At 39.1% G+C, this 22342-nt stretch overlaps 1 protein-coding gene across 3 annotated transcripts in view; it reads right to left on the bottom strand.

Annotated features, from left to right (window-relative positions):
* The window catches only part of LOC122407878 (UPF0746 protein DDB_G0281095-like), a 28567-nt gene extending 8532 nt beyond the window's left edge, over nucleotides 1-20035 (bottom strand). Inside the window, exons 1-12 of one of the 3 annotated variants that reach the window (XM_043414347.1) lie at nucleotides 19029-20035; nucleotides 18881-18951; nucleotides 13436-13492; nucleotides 8832-8915; nucleotides 8335-8418; nucleotides 7940-8023; nucleotides 7500-7583; nucleotides 7127-7207; nucleotides 6745-6828; nucleotides 6376-6456; nucleotides 5929-6012; nucleotides 5540-5623 (exon numbers count right to left, since the gene is read on the bottom strand). In XM_043414347.1, coding sequence (XP_043270282.1) covers nucleotides 5540-5623; nucleotides 5929-6012; nucleotides 6376-6456; nucleotides 6745-6828; nucleotides 7127-7207; nucleotides 7500-7583; nucleotides 7940-8023; nucleotides 8335-8418; nucleotides 8832-8915; nucleotides 13436-13492; nucleotides 18881-18951; nucleotides 19029-19041 — 891 coding nt within the window. In that variant the 5' untranslated portion in view covers nucleotides 19042-20035. Of the gene's footprint in view, nucleotides 1-5539; nucleotides 5624-5928; nucleotides 6013-6375; nucleotides 6457-6744; nucleotides 6829-7126; nucleotides 7208-7499; nucleotides 7584-7939; nucleotides 8024-8334; nucleotides 8419-8831; nucleotides 8916-13435; nucleotides 13493-13610; nucleotides 13742-18880; nucleotides 18952-19028 lie in introns of those variants that run through there. The other 2 variants (XM_043414348.1, XM_043414349.1) reach the window with 2 other exon arrangements.
* Nucleotides 20036-22342: the final 2307 nt, after the last annotated feature.

The raw sequence follows: 22342 nt of genomic DNA, 5'->3' as shown, positions 1-22342 counted from the left end.
AAAGATAAGGTATAAAGAAAGATAGGAGTTGGATTCCATCTCAGGTTGATATACATACAACTAAAATTAGAACTAAAGCTAAAACTAGTGTACAAACTAACGCAAAAAAGAGCTCAGTAGAGAGCAAAAGCTAGCGCTGGGAGGAAAGAACATAGTAAGAAAAAGCTTGAGAGCAAGGAAAAAGTACAATAAAAATAAAAATAAAAATACAAAGAAAAAAAAATAAAGTAAATTAAGATAAAACAAAGTAGTGGGGAAAGATACAGAAAATCCGAATAATAGAAGCAATATGGGGGCTAATATGCACAGTAGAAGGGTATCAGAGACGAGTTCAGGCCGCATGAAAGAACTGTAAAAGTGACAGGAAGAGTAGTAAAAGAGCAGAGGAGCGCGTAAAAGCGCAGGGCAGAAAAATTAGTGAATGCCATCTAAGTCGAAGAGGTAAGAGTAAAGCAAAGATTTGAAAGTGGAGAAGGAAGCTTCAGTGGAGATGTGGGGAGGAAGAGAGTGCCAGAAATAGATTGAGGCAAGAGTAAAGGAATTGCGATAAGTAGAGGTACGATGATGAGGAACAAGGAAGGTTTCGGGAGCACGATTACGGGGGGGACGTGAGGAAGGAAGCGCGAGAGAGAATAGCTCACGAATATAATACGGAGCATTATTATGTAAGATTTTAAAGGTAAAGATACTCAAGAAGAGGAGCCTCCTCGACCTGACAGAAAGCCATCCCAAGCATCGGCGGAAAGGAGTGATGTGCTCATCACGTCGGAGGTTGAAAATGAAGCGAATCGCCGAATTCATGAGTTTCTGGAGTCTATCATTCTGCTCATTGGTCAAGTCATTGTAAACGAGACAGCAGTAATCAAGGATAGGAAAAATCAGGGATTGAACAGCAATGATTTTAACAGGAGGTAGCAAGGCCCTCCTGTGATAACTCAATTTATAGAGAGAGAAGTTTACCTTACGGGATATCTCCTATACATGACCATGCCAGGAAAGGCCAGCGGACATGACGACACCCAGATTTTTAGCTTCTTTGACATAGGGGAGGACTTCGCCATTCACAGCAATGGGAGGAAGAGAGTTATAATCAATCTGATTTATATAAGTGCTACTACCAAGAATGAGCACTTGGGTCTTAGAAAGATTTAATTTGAGGCCATTGGAGTCGGCATATCTGGCAACAACACCCACATCATAAGTGATTTTGGTGAGTGCAGCGGTGAGATCAGAAGGAGAGCATGAGAGGTAAATCTGGGTGTCATCAGCATAAACCATGTGCTGACAATAACACAGATCCCTGGAGATGTCATTTAGGTAAAGGTTAAAAAGGAGTGGACCAAGGACGGAGCCTTGGGGCACTCCAGTGGTGGTTTTGATAAAAGTAGAGCAATTATTGTTATCCTTGATGACAGCTTGTGAGCGGTCAGTCAAGTAGGAGAAGATCCAACATAGGGCGTCGATAGAGAAACCTAGATGACGTAGTTTAAGTAAAAGGTTAAGGTGAGGAACTGTGTCAAAGGCTTTACTAAAATCGAAGAGAACAAGGATGGTCAGTTTACGTTCATCAACCGCCCTGCGGACGTCTGAGGAAATGCGAAGGAGGGCAGTCTGGGTGGAGAAACCTTTACGAAAGCCAGATTGGCGTTCGTCAAGGATGGAGTGAAAATGTAGATATGAAGTGATCTGACGAAGAGCAATTTTCTCGATAATTTTAGAGAGTTCACATAAATTAGCAATGGGGCGACAGTCAGATTCAGAGCGAGGAGGGTTAACCTTCAAGAGAGGACGAATAAACGCACGCTTCCAAGGTGAAGGGAAGTGACGGGAGGAAAATGAACAATTAAAAAGGGAGGCAAGAAGGTTTAAATGTTGAGGAACAGATTTATGTAGGGAGAAAAGAGAAATACCATCCGGTCCCTCAGTAAGGGAGGAACGGGAGGAAGAAATAATTAAGGAAATATCAGAAGGGGACACTGAGGAAAAGGAAAATTCGGGGCGGGTGGGAGTGATAGAAGAGACCGCATTAATAAATGATGGGAAATCACAGGGGCGAGAGGAACTAGAGATCGATGCAAAAAAGGCATTTAATTGATCAGGAGAGAAATAGGAGAAAGGAGAAGAGGGAGAAGGCCTGACTAGACCAAGAGAGGAGAGTTCTCTCCACAGAACCGAGGGATTGGAGGCAATCGACAATCGATGTTGATAATAATTATTTTTAGCAACTTTCAGATCGGCAGTGAGCTCGTCTCTGAACTGGCGATAAATTGCAAGAGCAAGGTTAGAGCCTGATCTCTTAGCACGCTTATAAAGTACGCTGCGTTGTTTGATTCGAGCCTTGAGGATGTCAGAGATCCATGGAACAGATTGTTTGCGAATAGCGAAGGAGCGAAAAGGTGCATGAAGATTAAGCGCCGATATGAGCGAACGCTGAAAAGCGAGCAGAGAGATGTCTAGTTCCAAGGGAGAGGAGGGTTCAGTAGATAGTGCCTGTTCTGATTTAATAAGAGAGGATAAGGTAAGCCGAAAAAGACGATCATCGAAATGTTTAATAAGTCTTCGTGTAATTATTTGAGCAGAGATCGGGGTAACGGGGAACGAGTACGACAAAGTAAGTAGGTCATGCCCTGCAATAAATGGGGAGTCAGATTTGGAGAAGGAGACTACCTTGTTTGTGTCATCAATAATAAAAACGTCAAGCGTAGAATCAGAGGAAGAGGTGTGAAAGGTCGGACCAGAGTCAAGAATAGTCAAGGAAAGAGAACTGACAAAATCACGTAGATAAGACGCCTCAAAGCTCGAGCCAATCAAATTACAATTAAGATCGCCGCATACAATAAAATTTTCGTAGGCAAAAGAAAAGCGAGAGAAGACATTGCCAAAGTTATTAAATAAATGGCCTTTAGGTCGGCGATAGATACAAGAGAAAAGTAAAGTATCTCCCGACGGTGCACGTATATCGAATAGAATAAATTCAGGTGAATTTAGGTCAATGCCATCAGATTTAGCCAAGATTTTTACTCGAAGAGAGTTATGGATGTAGCAAGCAACGTCACCTCCCCGCTTTATGGTTCGATCATTTCGGAAGAGAGAGTAGTTGTCGATTTTCACAAGGTCATCAGAGATCAAGGGATGGAGCCATGATTCAGAGATCGCGATGATGTGATAAGAAGAGTCAGAAAATCGAGAACGAACATCATCGATGTGACCAAGAAGAGAATTCGCATTGAAAGAGGCAACAATGAGTTGAGAGGAGACGTTGCTGCTAGTGACCACTTTAGAATTAGGCTGAGAGCAGGAAGTGAGCGAGGGTAGTCATTCAAGCTGAGAGAGATCAGAGTCTGAAAAAATTTTGAGCACCTGAGAATCATTCGATTTACGAGCATTAACACAGTTTGCAGTGGCCCAAATGGCTTCAAGGTCAAGTTCCTTACGTTTGGATTTAACGAGGCGCAAAAGTTTATAAATATTTGCTGGAAGGCAAGCATTAATGAAAAGTTTAGAAGAAAAATTTAGGCCAAAAATGTCCTTCACATTAAGATCCTTCAACACACGCTTTTTAGATAGAACATGATTTCTGATTAGTTGCGACTTGAAAGTAATTACGAAGGAAACGCGAGAAGATGGAGACGGCGATTTAGACGATGTACGAGCGCCAATAGTATCCAGAGGTTTCTTCAGAAGTTTACGGACTTCAAAAACTTCACTCATTAGTTCAGAAATGGAAAGCGAATCGAAGATTTTACGAACAATGTCTCGCGGTTGGTCGGAGAGTGAAGCAGGAATGCCAGAGATGATAACCTCCAGAAGAGATTTGTCTTCGGCAGGGGCGCGATCAGTTTGCGGAGACAAACGTTGTTGCTGAAGAGAGATATTTTCGGCCCTCAGAGAGGCACATTCAGCCTTCACGGTGGCTAAGTCTGACTCAAGAATCGAGACTTTATTGACGAGGCCATCGTGAGAAGAAGAAAGGGTGCTGAAATTTTGTTTGAGCTCAGAGATATTGTCACTCACGGAGGAAAGAGTGGTTTTGATAGATTCAAGGTGAGAATTTGTGGTAGAACAATACGTTCTAATTTGAGTCAGAGTAGAAGCATTAAGTTGATGGATCTGCTGCAGTAGATCATTTAAAGAGATAAGGGGCACTTGTTGAGACGAAGGAGCAGCAGGAACGTGCAAAGAGGGATCAACAGAATTTTTGGATCCAGAATCTGTGCCTTTTGAGTTTTGTGAGGAACACAGAGAGCAGAGAAATGAGACTCCAGCTAGGAGGTCAGCGGCGGAGATGTTGAATTTCTCAGTGACACAGCGGCCATGAAAGATCAGCTTACAATTACCAGAGCAGCCAAAGGAGTCCGCAGCAGAGAGAAATTTATTGCAGGAACCACAACGATTCGTCATAATGGATAAAAAGAAATGACAGGGATTGTCAAGATGTTTTTGACAGAGACACTGTCAGAAACGTACAGTAGAAGGAGGAAGAATTTGACAAGATGATTAGAAAGAACAGATAAGGCGAAGAAAAACTCTCTCGTCTCAAGAATAAGAGAAGTAGTAGTGGCACACAGTCACTGAATAGTATGTATACAGAACTGAGAGCAGCGAAAGTAACGACGAATATACATAAGTATATATACACACACGTACAGGTATTTGTATAGATACACAAATATGAAGATATAGCGCTGTATAGCAGGTACGAAGGTAGAAAAGAAAAATGGCTGGTACGTCACCCGGTCCGCGAGTGAAGGTGAGAGGCTCAGTAATGTTGATGGTGATGAAGATCAACAGTAGCAGTAGAAAGCGATGCGTATGATGCCAGTATGCGTGAGGTGTTTACAAGACGAGCCAAACAGCAAATAGCAGTAGAAGAAGTCCCGCATCAGCCGAATCACGCAGAACACCAGAGTGGGCAAGACGGAGAAAGCAGATAGAAGATAAACACACGACCAGAGACCGTGACGGCGATGATTTAGACAGAGCGATCGATGAGGCCCGAGTGGTAGTAGAGTGTATCACGATGGTGGTGTGCGTTGGTGTGAGCGAGATACGCGTGCGTAGCGAAGGAGACAGTTTGCTGAGCGTCCGGAGTGACAGTTTGGAAGTCAGATGAAAAGAAAAAACTGCGAAAAACTGCAACATGCACCGGGGAACGAAAAATTCGATAAGCCCAAACGATGCAAAGCAGTAGGGAGCGTGCTTCGTACCTGCAACAAAGTGCCCGGAGGCAGAATACAGCAGAATCGAGCCGAAAAAGAAGGAGCCGAAGTGAAACACGTCCAGTTCTACTTACAGAGAGAGAGAGAGAGAGAGAGAATCGAAATACTCGAGGAATGAAATATTTCTGAACAAATAAGAGAAGGGCAGGAGGAGAGCACAATTTAGATAAATGAAAAAATTGAAGGAATGATAAAAATGAAATGAAAAAACAATAAAAACCGCTAACAAAAGAAACTTTAGAGTAGAAAAAGAAAAAACTACGGGGAGAGAGAAAGATAAATATATATATATAGAGTGAGAGAGAGAAAGAGAAATTTACCTGGCTTTGTTGTTGTTGCCAGGGCTGAAACATGTCGTTATCTGATTCATGCATTCTCAAGGTCTTGCTTCCAACAGCTGCGATCTGAAAAAACATTTTAAAGACGAGTGATTAGAAAAGTGTAACCGATGGAAAAAGAGAAAGAGAGACAGAGAGCGAGAATCGACAAACTCGAGGAATCAGATATTCGTGAAAGAGAGAGGAGGGAGGAAAAAAAAAAGTACACTTCGATGAACCAAAAAAAGTAAAGGAATAAAAACAAAGGAAAACTGAAACGTGAAAGCGAAATGGAAGGGTGAAAACCAGGAAAAGTTTCTAGTTAAATAAAGGGGAAGAGAGGAAGAAACAGATAACGAAACAGAGAGAGAGAGCGAGAAAGTAATCCTTACCTGATTTTGTTGTGGTTGCCAATACTGGATCGGCGGCGCCTCAGTTTCGTGCTGTACTGCAATTCTTTTTGTAACAACGTCGATCTGGAAAAAAAAAGTGAAAGAGGAGATATTAGGAATCCACGGAGAATGCTATGGGAGAAAGAATCGAGGGATTTGTTTTACTCAGTAGTAGCAACTTGAACAATTCTAAAAATGAAAAGAGGAAAGGAGGGAAAAAGAGATAGAAAGAGAGAGAGAATGAACATACTCGAGGAATGGAATATTTTCGAATAAATAATAGAGGATCAGGAGGAGAGCACAATTTAGACAAATGAAAAAATTTAAAGGATGAAAAAAAGTAAATGAAAAAGCAACAATAAAAACCGAAAACTAGGGAGACTCTCGAGTACATAAAGAAGGAAGAATGAGAAGAGATGAAAATAAAGTAGGGAGAGAAAGTTTTACCTGGCCTCGCTGTTGTTGCCAGGGCTGGGACACCTCGGTTTCAGTTTTGTGCATTCCCAGGGTTTTGCCGCAAGCTGCGATCTGAAAAACATTTTAAAGACGAGTTATTAAAATGGAGTTAAAGAGGGAAAAAGAAAATGAGAGAGAAAGAGAGAATTAACAAATTCGAGGGATTCAATTTTCAAGAAAAACAGAGAAAGGAGGGCAAGACGAAGCAATATTCGATAAACTTAAAAAAGTGAAGGAATAAAAAAAGTAGGGAAAAATTAAATGTAAAAGCGAAATGGAAGGCTGAAGACGAAGAGAACTTAGAAAAATGGAGAAGAGAGGAAGACAAAGATACCGAGAGAAAGAGAAAGGAATTCTTACCTGATTTTGTTGTCGTTGCCATCGCTGGAACAGCACCTCCTCAGTTTCGTGCTTTGCCGGAATTGTTTTTCTCACAACGTTGATCTGAAAAAAAAGTGGAAGATGAGATACTAGGGAATAACGGAAGTAAATTGCTACGGGAGAAAATTTCTAAGAATGAAAAGTAGAAAGGAGGGAAAAAGAGATAGAAAGAAAGAGAGAATCGAAATACCCGAAAAATGAAATATTTCCGAACAAAAAAGAGGAGGGCAGAAGGAGAGCACGATTTAGATAAATAAAAGAAAACGAAAAGAAAAAGCAACAATGAATACCAAAAACTAGGGAAATTCTCAAGTAGAACAATGACGAACAATGGGTAACGAGGAAGATGATAAAGTTTCACCTGGCCTTGCTGTTGTTGCCAGGGCTGGGACACCTCATTTACAGCTTCGTGTATTCTCAGGGTTTTGGCGCCAGCTGCGATCTGAAAAACATTTCAAAGACGAGTTATTAGAAAAGAGTAAAAGAGGGAAAAAGAAAATGAGAGAGAGAGAGAGAGAGCGAGAATCAACAAATTCGAAAGATACAATATTCGTAAGAGAGGAGGAACGGAAAAAAGAAGCACAAAGTCAATAAACCAAAAAAGTAAAAGAATAAAAAAAACAGGAAAAAACTAAATGTAAGAGCAAAATGGAAGGCTGAAGACAAGTAAAACTTAGAAAAAGGGAGAAGAGAAGAACACAAAGATACCGAGAGAAAGAGAAAGGAATTCTTACCTGATTTTGTTGTCGTTGCCATCGCTGGAACAGCGACGCCTCGATTTCATACTCTGCCGGGACTCTTGTTCTTACCACGCCGATCTGAAAAAAAAGTTGAAAATAAGATATCAGGATTAACGGAAATGAAATACTACGGGGGAAAGAACCAAGGGATTTTGTTTGCTTAGTAGTAGCGACTTGAATGATTCTAAAAATGAAAAGAAGAAAGGAGGGAAAAAGAGATAGAAAGAGAGAGAGAGAGAATCGAAACATTTCAAACATTTCAGAACAAATAAGAGGGGGGCAGGAGGAGAGCACAATTTAGAGAAATGAAAAAATTTAAGGGATAAAAAAAATAAATGAGGAAGCAACAATAAAAACCGAAAACAAGGGAAACTTTCGTGTAGAAAAAAGACGAACGGGAAGAAAGAAAGATAAAGACAGAGAGGGAGTTTTACCTGGCTTCGTTGTTGTTGCCAGGGCTGAGTCTTCTCATTTTGAGCCTCGTGTATTTCGAGGGTTTCGCCTCCGACAGCTGCGATCTGAAAACATTTAAAAAACGAGTGATTAGAAACGAGTAAAAGAAGGGAAAAGAAAAAGAGAAAGAGAGAGTGAGAATAGACAAACTCGAGGAACGAAATTTTCATGCAAAACAGAAAAAGGAGGGCAAGAAGAAGCACAATTTAATAAATCAAAGAATCCAAACCAATAAGAAAAACAGGAAAAAATGAAATATGAAACGAAGTGGAAGACTGACAGCGAGGAAAACTTTCAAGTAGAAAAAGGGGAAATAGAGGAAGAAATGATACCGAGAGAGAGAGAGAGACAGAGAGAGTGATTGATTGAGTTTTACCTGGTCTTGCTGTTGTTGCCAGGGCTGGGTCTTCTCGTTTTGAGTTTCGTGCATTTCGACAGTTTTGCTTCCGACAGCTGCGATCTGAAAATATTTAAAAAACGAGTGATTAGCAACGAGTAAAAGAAGGGAAAAGAAAAAGAGAAAGAGAGAGAGAGAGAGAGAGAGAGAGAGAGAAAGCGAGAGAGAGAGAGAATCGACAAACTTAAGGGATAAAATATTCTTGAAAGAAAGAAGAGGGAGGGAAAGAAGAAGCACATTTCGATACAGCGATGTCTATTGAAAAAGGAAAGCAGGAGGGAGAAAAAAGGAAAACGTTTCAGTTGAATAAAAGAAGGTGAAGAAAAGAAGAAGAATAAAAGGAATAGAAGTAAAAAATATAAATCAAAAATAAAAAACTAGAATTAAGTTTGACTAAAGAGAGGAGGAAGGAAAGAGGAAGGTTTCTTTTCAGAAGAGCGATACAAAAGAAAGATAAAGAGCAAGAGCAGTCTCACCTGTATTTGTCGCTGTTGCAATTTTTCAATCGGCACTGCTTCAGTTTCGTCTTTCATTGTGGTGTTTTCTCCGACAGCGACAACCTGAAAATACATGTAATAAATAAGTAATTAGAAAATATCAAAATTCATAATAAGGACAATACAGGAAAAGGACAGAAATAGAAGAGAGATGGGAAAAGAAAGAGAGAAGAGAAACGAAAAGAATCTACCTGTCAAAAATCAAGGAAGAAGTATAAGGAAAAAACGCATGGTTCAGTAAATGAAAATCAGGTTGTCAGCTCGAGTTGCCCCATGTCGAGCGGACACCTTGTGATAAAAAAAAAGTAAAAGAATAAGAGAAAGGAGTAAGAAAAAAAAAAATGTTAAAGTGAGAAAACTAACATCTAGACAACGTTTCGAGTGGAGAGAGAAGAGGAAGGGAAGAGAGAGAGAGAGAGAGAGAGAGAGAGAGAGAGAGAGAGAGAGAGAGAGAGAGAGAGAAAGTGAATTGGAAACAATCAAAATATCGAAAACTGAGAGGGAGAGAGAGAATGATTAGCCCAATAAATTAAATCAAGAATAAAAGAAGTTGGCATAAGACAGGAGAATAAGATAGAGAGTAAGAGAGAAAGATTATGAAATGAGATACCCTAGGGAAAAAAAGGTTAGGACAAGTACATTGATGGTCTCTTGTTTCTGGATGACATAGAAAAAAAATTTAGAACCAGGAAAAAAATTCTATAAAAATAATAAACGAAAAATTGAAAAGTTCAAAAAAATTCAACAAAAATAAAAAACAATCGAAAAAATTCTGTAAAGAAAAATAAAAATTTTCAAAAAAATTCATAAATATTGAACAAATTGAAAAATGTACTATCCAAGTTACATGCAGTATAAAAATGTATGAGATTAATTAGAGGCCAAGTTTTTATTGATAATTTGGAATATTTATTGAACAAATCGGAAACTTTAATTGAAGCTCATGATAATTATTTTCAAGAAAAAAGTTAATAAAAAAAAAGTCATAACGGAAGTTTCTTGCAGTACTAAAATGTATTATATCAATTCGAGATCAAGTATTTATCAGTTATTCGAAATATAATCTCCGGCGACAAATGAGCGTTGAGAATCCTTGTCGGGCTCACAACGTTTTATCAAAATTACTAAAAAATTAATGGAAATAAAATCATTAAAAATTCACATGAAAGTCATTCGTTACTTCAACAAGGTACACACTTTAAAGAATCGATTCCCCTCCGACTTTCAGGATCCCCTGGTATTATTCACAACATTCAACTTCGATTGGATCGGTACAAATTATGTTCAAATACGTCTTAAACGTACTTGTCCGGCCCATCACTTTTTATTCAAATTGCTCATTCGAAAACAAATCAGGGCTGTTCTATAATGACAAATATAATAAAATGGATAAAAATAAAAATAATATCTCCAAGTAATTTGAACTTGATTGTTCGCAAGTTCGTATAGCAATATCCACTTCTCATTTTCTTCAGTGAACACATACCATTCGGTAAGAACCAATGAAAATGAGAAATAATCAGGCGCATTACTAGAAATTTTCGAACCTACTCAGCCATGCAATGTTTTTTTATCTATAGTCACGTACACATTTTGATAAATATCACTAGTCGAGTACGACACGTGGATTCCTAGAATTTGTAGAAAAATGATTTTGTTGTGAATTATGACTCCATATAATATAAATAGATTAATCAACTTCATCTTTCATTTTCGTTTCATTTTGACAAGAGCGATTCGAAGGAAAATTATTTTCTCGGGAATTACTGTTCCTTAATATTAACACATGCATTAACTTCGTTTTTGATTTGTTTTCGAATGAGCAATTTGAATAAAAAGTGATGGGCCGGACAAGTACGTTTAAGACGTATTTGAACATAATTTGTACCGATCCAATCGAAGTTGAATGTTGTGAATAATACCAGGGGATCCTGAAAGTCGGAGGGGAATCGATTCTTTAAAGTGTGTACCTTGTTGAAGTAACGAATGACTTTCATGTGAATTTTTAATGATTTTATTTCCATTAATTTTTTAGTAATTTTGATAAAACGTTGTGAGCCCGACAAGGATTCTCAACGCTCATTTGTCGCCGGAGATTATATTTCGAATAACTGATAAATACTTGACCTCGAATTGATATAATACATTTTAGTACTGCACGTAACTTCCGTTATGACTATTTTTTCATTAACTTTTTTCGTGAAAATAATTATCATGAATTTCATTAAAGTTTCCAATTTGTTCGATAAATATTCCAAATTATCAATAAAAACTTGGCCTCCAATTGATATCATACATTTTTATACTACATGTAACTTGGATAGTACATTTTTCAATGTCTTCAATATTTATGAATTTTTTTGAAATTTTTTTATTTTTCTTTACAAAATTTTTTTCGATTGTTTTTTATTTTTGTTTAATTTTTTTTAATTTTTCGTTTATTATTTCTATAGAATTTTTTTCCTGGTTCTAAATCTGTTTTCTATGTCATCCAGAAACAAGAGACCATCAATGTACTTGTCCCAACCTTTTTTTCCCTAGGGGAAGTTTATGGTTTGATATTTTGCCTTTTTTCTCAAAAGTTCCTCATTTATGTTATGACGGTTATAGGATTTTAGTATAAATTTCTATGAATTATTTGCTTAGTACATTTTGATAGATTCCATTCTCATACGAACATTTTTTATGGGATAATCTTTTTCTATATTTATACACAGAAATTTCAGAGTTCGCAGGTATCTGCTGCGGTTCAATGTATCTGCGCAATGAGCTTCGAAGACAGCAATTTCAAATCTATCCATAAATGAGCAACTGAAGATTTTATAATCAATTTTTTACTTCATATAGATGTTACAGTTAGAGTCAAAATGTAAAATGAATGGCACAGTATTTAATTTGTATAGTTTACAGATTTTTGCAGTATTTTAATGATCCGAATCTACAGCATTATAATGAAAAGTTGTCAAAAGTCATGATGTTACATTAAAATGACATAGCGCACATTGCATTCAGCAATTCTGTAAGTTTCTGGGGATGTTGGTAGGCATCATATTCGATCGCATCCAAAACTGAGCAACAGTAGACCTATCGGAATGAATTTTTTGTATAATAATTCCATATTTGTAGTTTGCAAAGTGGAAATACTCAACATACATGTCATTCTATAAGTTTTGTTATCAAAATTTGTGTTTGCATACCGCATTCCTAAGATACGACTTTTCATATCATTAGCAAAAAAAGCAACCAAAGGCTTTCTGGAAAAGTTTCCAAATTTATCACTCGACAGACCTAATGGGAAAAGAATAACTACACACTATACCAAGACCAGATTTTTTTTTTTAAATCTGATTTACAAAATGTGCAATTCAAGATCATGGTTAGAAGCCTCTCGAATCATGTTACCACAATCATCATGAAGGAGTAGAAAATCATAGAACACATATTAGAGAACGAATTAATAATATGAATCGATCCGCTGCAAACTGAGCGGGTGAAAACAAGGATCGGAGAGGGCAGAGTCAAACTGAATATCAAGCAAAATATGGGGATGTTTAAAAATAATGACGACACAAGAAATAAATTAGAAAACATTTATTCAATTAAAGTTTCTAATATCATTCTAACAGTTGCGTGTATTTTTGTTCTATTTATTCGTATATATAACCTATGTACACATGATATATAACCACGCCACTGACAATATATTCGCACTGGACAATATTTCTCGTACTCTGTTGTAATTGAAGCATTATTTCAGTTAACACTTATTTCCAATCGAACGAAATAATGAAATCTTGAAAAGTTTCGTTGACATACATGCATCGCGCATTTTTTATATTCTTTTTCACACACACATCACAGACTACATTTACGCGGCCGCTTTGATACCGGTTTAATATATCACAAATAACAAAATAAATAGTAGTGTGCACTTCTTTAGATGATGAAAATTATTTTTTTATTGATCCCGCACGCACTTCGTAATGTCGAAACTCTGTTCATGCGATCAAAAACTGACACATAGTTTGTACATATATATATGTATATCGGTCGAATTTATGACTGCTGTTACCAGCTGTGCTGCGCCGTGTGCTACGTTCTGAAGTTGACGTCAGATTTCCAATCATCAATAACTAATTTCAACAACCAATCACAACGTCTAAAAATGGATGTCGTCAGATCCAACGAATCAGAAACTCGAGAGCATCAAAGTGCCTTTGATGGTGTTTATAAATACAGACGCATAAATTCTTGAATGTGTTGGTAACTTTTGCATAATCTTGAGCCCGTGCAAAGTTTTTTCTCAGCAATTACAACACCGATCATGCTGATTTAGGGCGGAATCGAAAGAGAATTACTCAATTGGCTTAAACTTCAATTTTCAAGTTGCTAAATGGCTCCTGAGCTTCGTAATTCAATAAAATCACATGCCAATTGTACCCCCACCACCGCGAATCGTTTTATTCAGAGAAAGTATAAACTCGGCGAGAGCCTCGGGCCAGCAAACGACAGGGCTGTCAATGTACTTGTCCCGAGACTCTACCGAGTCTCTTGATAAAAAATAAATACACGACTTTCCTTACCTGTGCAAATGTTGGTCGCTCTTCTCCGTTTTTCATGACTTTTTTATCACTCGTAACCTGTAACAGAAAACAAACAGATAAATTGAAAAATATGTAATTCACAAGAGCGATAATATTTCTATGCGCATTTTGGACGAACATGGGTATAAGTGTGCCCATAAACACAATAATTTACCCACTGCTCGTCCTTCGCGCTCGATACATTGTATCGAAGCGCGTCTATTGCGCGAGTACGAGTGAGATAACCGGTAAACATATACACGTGTTGTAATATTTTGGGAGAGTAAACACACACACACAGTGCATAGGCAAAATATCTTTATTATAATTAAAATAATTAAAGGAAAAATAGCTCTCGGCCCGTGTTACAATCCAGTCAACACGCACGCTCTCGTCTCACTACCCGTCGTGCCGCGCTTCCCCCTCGCTCCCTACCAGCGCCATCTATTTTGTAATTTTATCATTCTTGACGCCATCTACTTCCTTCTGTTTGAAATAGTTTACAACAGTTCGGCCATCCTGCAATGTGACGTCCTCGTCACGTTCTTCTTGTCTTAAAACTAAGTACGGTTACTGACAATAATTCTTACATACTAAATCTTTCTTTTGGACAACAGCCAAATAGTGTTTAATTACCAAGGTCCACAGCCTTCAATCGATCGGCAGCAAGAATGCCCTTATAAATTCGAGACGATTGTTGCTCTCCTTCGATATCTTGCACCAAATATCTATCATTATCTAAAGCCTTTACGATTTCGTACGGTCCACGATATTTAGGCTCCAATTTCCTACTTTTCCCAGTGGCTGGAGCTTCGCTTCGGACTACGACTAAATCTCCCGCTTTAAATTCCTTAGCCTCTTTTCGTCCTTTATCAAATTGTGTTTTCTGAATTTCGCGGTTCTTTGCCAACAACGTTTCTACCGGTTCTTTCTCCTCATCTACATTAAACTCTTCATTCAGTTTCATTATTTCGACGGTAAGCGGATTGTTTGTTACACCTCTGCTTCGATGATGGTATACAATTTCAAACGGTGTACGCTTCGTAACACGATGCTCAGAGTTATTAATCGCCCATTGGAGATCTAATAGTTTTTCGTCCCAATCATCTCCCTCTCTATTCGTCGTCGTGGCGAGACCACTCCTAATGATTCTATTGAGCTGCTCAATTTGACCGTTTGCACGTGGTGTGCCTGATGCTACTTTCACATGTTAAATCGCCAATTCATCGCACAGTTTTTCAAAATCGCCCGAAGTGAACGCAACTCCTCTATCAGTAATCACTCGTACAGGTCTATCGTAATTATTTACGAATTCTTTGATAAACTCTATTGCTTCTCGCGTACCTGCGCTTTTCGTCGCTCTCAATACACAATATTTACTGAATCCGTCTATCGCAGCAATTACATAATTGTTCCCCCTCGCAGTACTCATGAACGGTCCTACATGATCGACATGTACAACCTCGAACGTTCGACTCCCTTTGTCGTACGGATGCAAATAACCTTGTGGTTTTCCCGTCGGAGTTTTGTAATAAATGCAATTGATGCAACGCCCCACATACTGCGATACAAATTCACGCATTTTCGGAAAATAGTATGTTTCTTTTAGGGCAGCCAACGTTTTGTCGATCCCCATGTGACAAAGTGTTTTATGAGTCTCTGAAACAATGTCGTATCGCAATTCGTCGGGAAGATACAATCGCCATCGACCCTTAGTAATGCGATACACTCGCGCCTTATACATCGTAAACTTTCTATGCGTCTCGGAATCTCCTGCTTCTAATTTTTCGCGAACTCGTAAGATCTCTTGACTCGCTCGTTGCATTGCGGCTACCCAATACGTATTGATAGTAATTCCGAGTACTGGTAATCCCACAACTTCTGTTTCGACCGCGTCTTCAACTGGACTACGACTCAACGCATCAGCAACTGAATTACATTCTCCCTTTTGGTAATCGATTACATAGTCGAATTCGGATAATCGTACAAACCAACGATCCACTCGCGGTTTAAGATCTCGTTTTGACGCTAAAAGTTTTAGACTGTTGCAATCAGTTTTTATGACAAACCTGATCCCGATGAGATACACACGAAATCGTTCCAAAGTACAGACAATCGCTAACGCTTCCAATTCGTATGAATGATACTTGGACTCTTCTCGCGTTGTTTTACGACTACAGTATGACACTGGATGAAGCTTATTATCAGTTTGTCTTTGCAGCAAAACTCCACCTATCCCGAACGAACAAGCGTCAGTGTGAACTTCGGTCTCGGCAGTCGGATTGTATACGCTCAGTATCGGATTCTCAGTCAGTTTTTTTTTATCTCGCTAAACGCCTTAGCCTGATCGGATCCCCACTCAAATTTACGTTCATTCTTGAGCAAATCACTAATCGGACGAGCTAGTACGGCAAAGACTTTTACAAATCTCTGAAAGTAACTTGCAAGCCCTATAAAACTTCGAACTTGCTTTGTGTTTTCAGGCGTCGGAAACCCTCGAATGGCTTCTGTCTTGGGTTTACCGGGTGATATCCCCTGAATTGTTATTTCAAACCCAAGATACTCTATTTTTTCCTTCAAGAAACAACATTTTGCAAGATTTAAAGGTAAATCCGCATCTCTCAACGCATCGAATACCAACTTTAATTTATGCAACCCTTCTTCGATTGTTTGCGACGGAATTATTATATCATCCAAGTACGCCATTGCCGTGGTATATCTAAGATTACCAAGAACAGTGTATATTAATCGTTGGAAAACGGCTGGCGCATTACAAAGCCCAAACGGCATACGTTTAAATTGGTAATGCCCATCGGTTGTACAAAACGCCGTAATATGTTTCGAATCTTTCGCCATTGGAATCTGATAATATCCACTACTCAAATCCAACGATGTAAAATAACGCATACCTTGTAATCTGTCTATCTGATCTTCAATTCTCGGCATTGGAAACGGTTGCTTGACAGTTTGACGATTTACTGCGCGATAATCTGTACACATACGTACGTCCCCTGTTTTCTTGCGTACAAGTAGCACTGGACTCGAAAATGGTGAATTACTTTCTTCAATGATATCCGCATCCTTCAAGTCGTCGATCATCCGTTGAACTTGTTGTCGCTCCGCTTCTGATACTCGATATGGCCTATAATGAACAGGCGTTGTCTTCTCGAGTTCAATCTTCATCTCAGTCTTGTTAGTACACCCTATCTGCTTCATGTTTTGCGCAATCAAGTCCTTGTATTGTCCTATCGTGTCGAGTAATTTCGGAACCTCGTCTTCTGGAAGATCGGTATCAATCTCATCCCGAGTAATCTCCTTCTCGTTGACTTCTAGTCCTACTCTTTTTCCCTTTTCATACAAATTAGACACATCAGCTCTTGTGATAGTTGAGCCTTCCTTGACCTCGTAATCTCCACCAGAGATATTCAATACGGGCATAATCGTTCTTCCTTTATCATCGGTGCTAACCAAACATCGCAGAATTAGATGTCCATTCTCTCGAATGCCTCCTTCGACGCAAACGTCGCACCCTCGAAGTTCACCGGCCACAGCAATGTGTCCCAGAAAATTATTAGGAATCACCGTAGCTTCCGTTGCCCAAAGAACAGTTTTCTCCTCGCCCGTTGGCTCGATTTGCAGCATCTCGTTTGCATTTGTACCGATTTGCAACTCACCTTGTTTGCTAATAATTATCACATGGCTCGCTTCGGTATATGGATGACCAACTATAAGAGGGATACTCTGGCATTCCCTCGGTACAATGTGAATCTTGACCTTCGCTGTAACACCATCAATCGTTAAATTAGCAGTCATTAATCCCTTTGGTTTTACCTCTCCATTTCCGTAACCAATCAGTGGATCAAAATCTCCTTCCAGGAACGTCAATCCTTCGCTTTCAGCTATGTCCTCCCGTAATGTGACGCAACTGCTTCCCAAATCGACGTAACACTTAACGTAACGATCATTGATATATGCATCCTTGAAATATTTTTTGTGCGTTTGTTGAGCCGTGATCTGTAACACAGTTTTCTGGTTTGTCGTCATTCCAGAACTTGACGACGCTCCAGTATCCTTGGTTTTGTTTGCACGTTGACCATCTCTTAATTTGCAATGTTTTGCATAATGTCCTTTCTCTGAACATTTAAAACAAACATTTGATAAAGTTTTCGGACGTTTATTGGCAATATGCCCTTCCTCTCTGCATCTGAAACATCGCTTCGATTGTTTTTGATCGGGCTTTCCTCGCTTCGATTGTTCAGGCTCTTGTATGTATTGTTCTGCACTTTTTAAATCCGGTAATAATTTACTTGGCTTATCATACCTGCTTAATGGACCGATGTACTCACGTATCCTTGTGTTTTCGATACCGAGAATAATCCACTCGATGCTTTCTTTGTCCGACATTTTAGCTCGATTGCAACGGGACAATTTCTCGTAGAAATATTCCACCATATTCTGTCCGCTTTTCCGTTTATAGTTTTGCGCTTCTAAACGTTTCTTCGAAGTGCTGTCGTCTGACGGAGGCGATTCCAACAATAAATCCTTCCATCCTTGCCACGTCAAGTTTTGCACGGGTAGGCTATCCCGCCATTTTCTAGCAACACCGGTTAACTTAACCAAACCATAATGACGAATCGCTACATCGTCCCAATTGTACAATATTCCAAACTCTTCGATTTTCTCTATCCAGTCTTCCACTGTTATGTCACCTTCGACAGGGTCAAATTTCGGCAAAGCGTCTTGCACGTCACGAAAATATCGCGGTCCTTCGCCCATCGCGAACTCGTCGACATTATCATTCGAACCCATTTTTTCGCCACGCGTCTCTCCGCCGTTACTCTCCCCAGATATTAGCGTTCCGTTCAACGAACTATCGTCACTTGCTGACACCTGTTCCTCGCAAACCTTTTCGGCCTTAGTTTCGCCCGTTTGCACCTCGTGATCCAGTCGTACGCGTCCCGACCGTAACATCACCACTTTACGTCGATTCTCGGTAACGGTTTCTCCGGTCGTATTGTCTTTCACCACCTTGGCAACAATACCCAGAAATCGTCACCTTAATCCCACTTCTGATTAACTGTTGTAATATTTTGGGAGAGTAAACACACACACACAGTGCATAGGCAAAATATCTTTATTATAATTAAAATAATTAAAGGAAAAATAGCTCTCGGCCCGTGTTACAATCCAGTCAACACGCACGCTCTCGTCTCACTACCCGTCGTGCCGCGCTTCCCCCTCGCTCCCTACCAGCGCCATCTATTTTGTAATTTTATCATTCTTGACGCCATCTACTTCCTTCTGTTTGAAATAGTTTACAACACACGGTTTACCCCGAAATTCCTCGTATTCCAAAAAAAATATAAGTTACACGCTCTTCTCTGATAACAATAGAATAGCGTGCAACTCACATTAGTGCGCATATACGAGTAAAAATGTACTTACCAAATTTTTTTTTCCGCCCCGCTTTGTTGCTACTCCTTTGGCGTTCGGAGTTGCTCCTTTTGTCTTCGCTGCTGAAATGTAAAAGAATGGATTATTCGTCACGAGAATGAACAAAACGAATTTTAAGAATTTTATAAAAATTACTTACAGCCTCGACGCATTGTTTCGCTGGTCGTAGCGATACTGGAGAATGATGAATTGTGATTTGCCGCTCTCACAACACGCAGGGTTGACAACCTCGAAAAACCAAATCTTTGTACCGGCGCCAAAAAAAGCAATGCGCGTAGCTATGAAACTTTTTTCACTTTTATTTCTCATTTCAATCAATCAACAATAATCGGCTTTATATTTTTTTGCATTTTTTCCAGAGTTGTTTCATAATATAAATAATATTTGGTACCCACGTTAATTTTTTCGCAGTTTTCGACTCCGAAACTTAATTGTCACGGGACACGGCCGATGACGCTACCGACGAGATACAAGCATTACCGATTCGTGATATACGGAGTTCAACACAAAAATCGTGAAATAAATAAAAAGTGCGTGAATAGAAAAGTGCGTGAAAACAATCGGTATCGTGTTGTGTCAAGTGTTGAGAAAGTTTAATTTTGTGTTGTCATCGGAAAAACAGTTTTCGAAATGAAGATTTTTGACATTTGTATAACCTATGTATCTCCGTATATAGGTTATACGAAAGTCATTTCTTCAATTTTTAGCGAAAACTAATAGTAGAATCAAATTATTACAGGTATGAACGGCGGAGTGTCAAATAAAATTAAAAAAGATGACGTGGGAACGAGCCGTTGAACCGATAATAGCTCAATGTTTGGATGATATAAAAGCAGCGAACGAAATAAACGAGGAGAAAGACACATCAATGGCGATTGAGCGTTACAAAAACGGTTTCACACCTCCCGGTAATTTTCCTTTCAAGGAATTGTCCATCACGAAATCTTGTGACAGCAATAGTCAACTATCACAACCGGCCATGCAACCAATTCACAATCATTGAACGGTCAGGGGCACAATTTCGGGTGGAAAAATGAAAAGACACGCTGGCATATTTGGCATTTTCAGTAGCAACAAGGTATCGTATGAATTCATTAATTTGCTCGATAAACATTTATAGTATTATGTGAATCAGATATATTAGTGCCCTCGTCAAGAGACTCGGTAGAGTCTCGGGCCAAGTACATTAACAGCCCTGTCGTCTGCTGGCCCGAGGCTCTCGCCGAGACAATACTTTCTCTGAATAAAACGATTCGCGGTGGTGGGGGTAAAATTGGCATGTGATTTTCTTTAATTGCGAAGCCTATGAGTTATGTACGACTTTGAAAATTGAACTTTCAGCTAATTGAGAAATTCTCTATCGAATGAGCCCAAAATCAGCATTATTGGTGATGTAATTGCTGAGAAAAAACTTTGCACGGGCTCAAGATTATGCAAAAGTTACCAACACATTCAAAATTTTATGTGTCTGTATATTATATTATAACACCATCAAAGGCACTTTAATGCTATCGAGTTTCTGATTGGTTTGATCTGACGACATCCATTTTTAGAGGTTGTGATTGGTTGTTGAAATTAGTTGTTGATGATTGGAAATCTGACGTCAACTTCATAACGTAGCACACGGCGCAGCACAGCTGGTAATAGCAGTCATAAATTCGATCGATATACATATATATATGTACAAACCATGTGTCAGTTTTTGATCGCATGAACAGAGTTTCGACATTACGAAGTGCGTGCGGGATAAATAAAAAAATAATTTTCGTCATCTAAAGAAGTGCTGTAAAGTGAATATTCGAATTTGCCCGCCGTAGGGCCGAAAATTAAATTGTACTTGAGCTCGGTAGTCAATATCTGACGAGGAGATTTTTTCTCCCACCTGGTTGAAGAGATTTGCGTGAGGCTTGCCTCGCTCTCTTTCGCTCCGGGACCGTCATCGGAATAACACGTACAATACTGGATTGTCTGACGAAGGACGAAATCTCCACGAATCAAGACGTTGGGTGTGGCCAGCCCAAGAAATTAACCGACATCGAGCCTTCCGAGATCCTGCGTATTTTTACAACCATCGAGGTTTTTCCGAGTCCCGGAGTGGAAGGAGCCAACGATTCACCGAGAGATAAAATCAGCTAAGTTTCTCTCCGAATTATAAATTGTCTCCCAAAATCGAGCTTTCTGACCAGTATGTATGTATGAGTGTGTGCGAGGAGTGAGGCTGTGATTTCAACGGTTGTTTTCTGTCATATCGCCTGTAACTCGTTAATTGAAGATTACCCGAAAATATAATTGAGTCAAAATTGTTAAAAAGAATAGTTAATTGAGAGTGCTAAATAAATCTAAGTGAATCAGAATTGTTATTCGCCATCCTTCGTTTATTTGTTAAAGGTTATATTGCATCAATTTTGAAAACTAAATAAAAAAGTTTACAATGGCGCCCAACAATGGGGCCCGGTACAATTAAAAGGACAAATAAGTAATAATAATAATCAAAAATAGAAAAGTCCGAAAATTGATATTGGGAACCACGAGTTAAAAAACAAAATTGTAATACAAATATTATTTTCTATAAAGTTGGCGTACAGCGTATGGCCGAAGAACAAGTGTATGTCACACGATCTGGCCGAAACTCAAAACAATTATTTCCTAACTATAGATTGGCTGAGAAAAGGAGTAAAACTAGCACAGTAAAGATGCCTGTTCTACCTGACGACAGTGCGAAAAATAACGACAGACATCGTCGAACGGATTTGGAAGAGGAGAGGGCGGAATTAGACAGGCAGCGTCGCGAAATCGAACAACTCCGGAGCGAGTTGGAAAGAGAGAGAACGCAACAACAACAGCAGCCAGGAAATCAAGACCAGCGATCGACGAGTAGTGATGAGCTATCAACGATTATAAGTAATGTAAACAATTTTCATATAGATATCAAGATTCCCAAATTTAACGATGAAATTGAAAAAAATCCGGTAGAGTTTTTGGGGGAGATGGAGAAATTTTTCAAAATTAAAAACGTAAAAAATGAAAGAAAGTTGATATTTGTGGAACAGGCGTTGGAAGGAAGAGCTAGTCTATGGCTAGAAACGAGAACAGAATTACAAACATATGAACAGTTCAAGACTAAGTTTTTAGAAGAATTTTACTCCATTCCTCGTAGAGTGCAATTTAAAAACTCGTGGAACGATAGACGCTATACCCAACAGCAAGGCTCGCTTCAAACGTATTACTATGAGCAAAAAAAAGAAGGCTCGATTTTTTATCCCTGAAATTACGGAGTATGAGATCAATTACAATATAATCCAGCAATATCCATTGTGGGTTCGGGAAAATCTATCCTCGATCAATTTCAACGATAGCTCGGTAATCGGACAGACGCTGGCGAATCTAGACGCGATAAACAGGGAAAGAGCGAGAATACGCGAAAATAAACCTAGGAAAAAAAAGGTTGGGACA

Source organism: Venturia canescens, chromosome 3, assembly GCF_019457755.1.
Source record: "Venturia canescens isolate UGA chromosome 3, ASM1945775v1, whole genome shotgun sequence".
Classification (NCBI taxonomy): domain Eukaryota; kingdom Metazoa; phylum Arthropoda; class Insecta; order Hymenoptera; family Ichneumonidae; genus Venturia; species Venturia canescens.
Note: the sequence above shows the minus strand (reverse complement) of the source record. Positions and strands in the feature narration are given on the sequence as shown.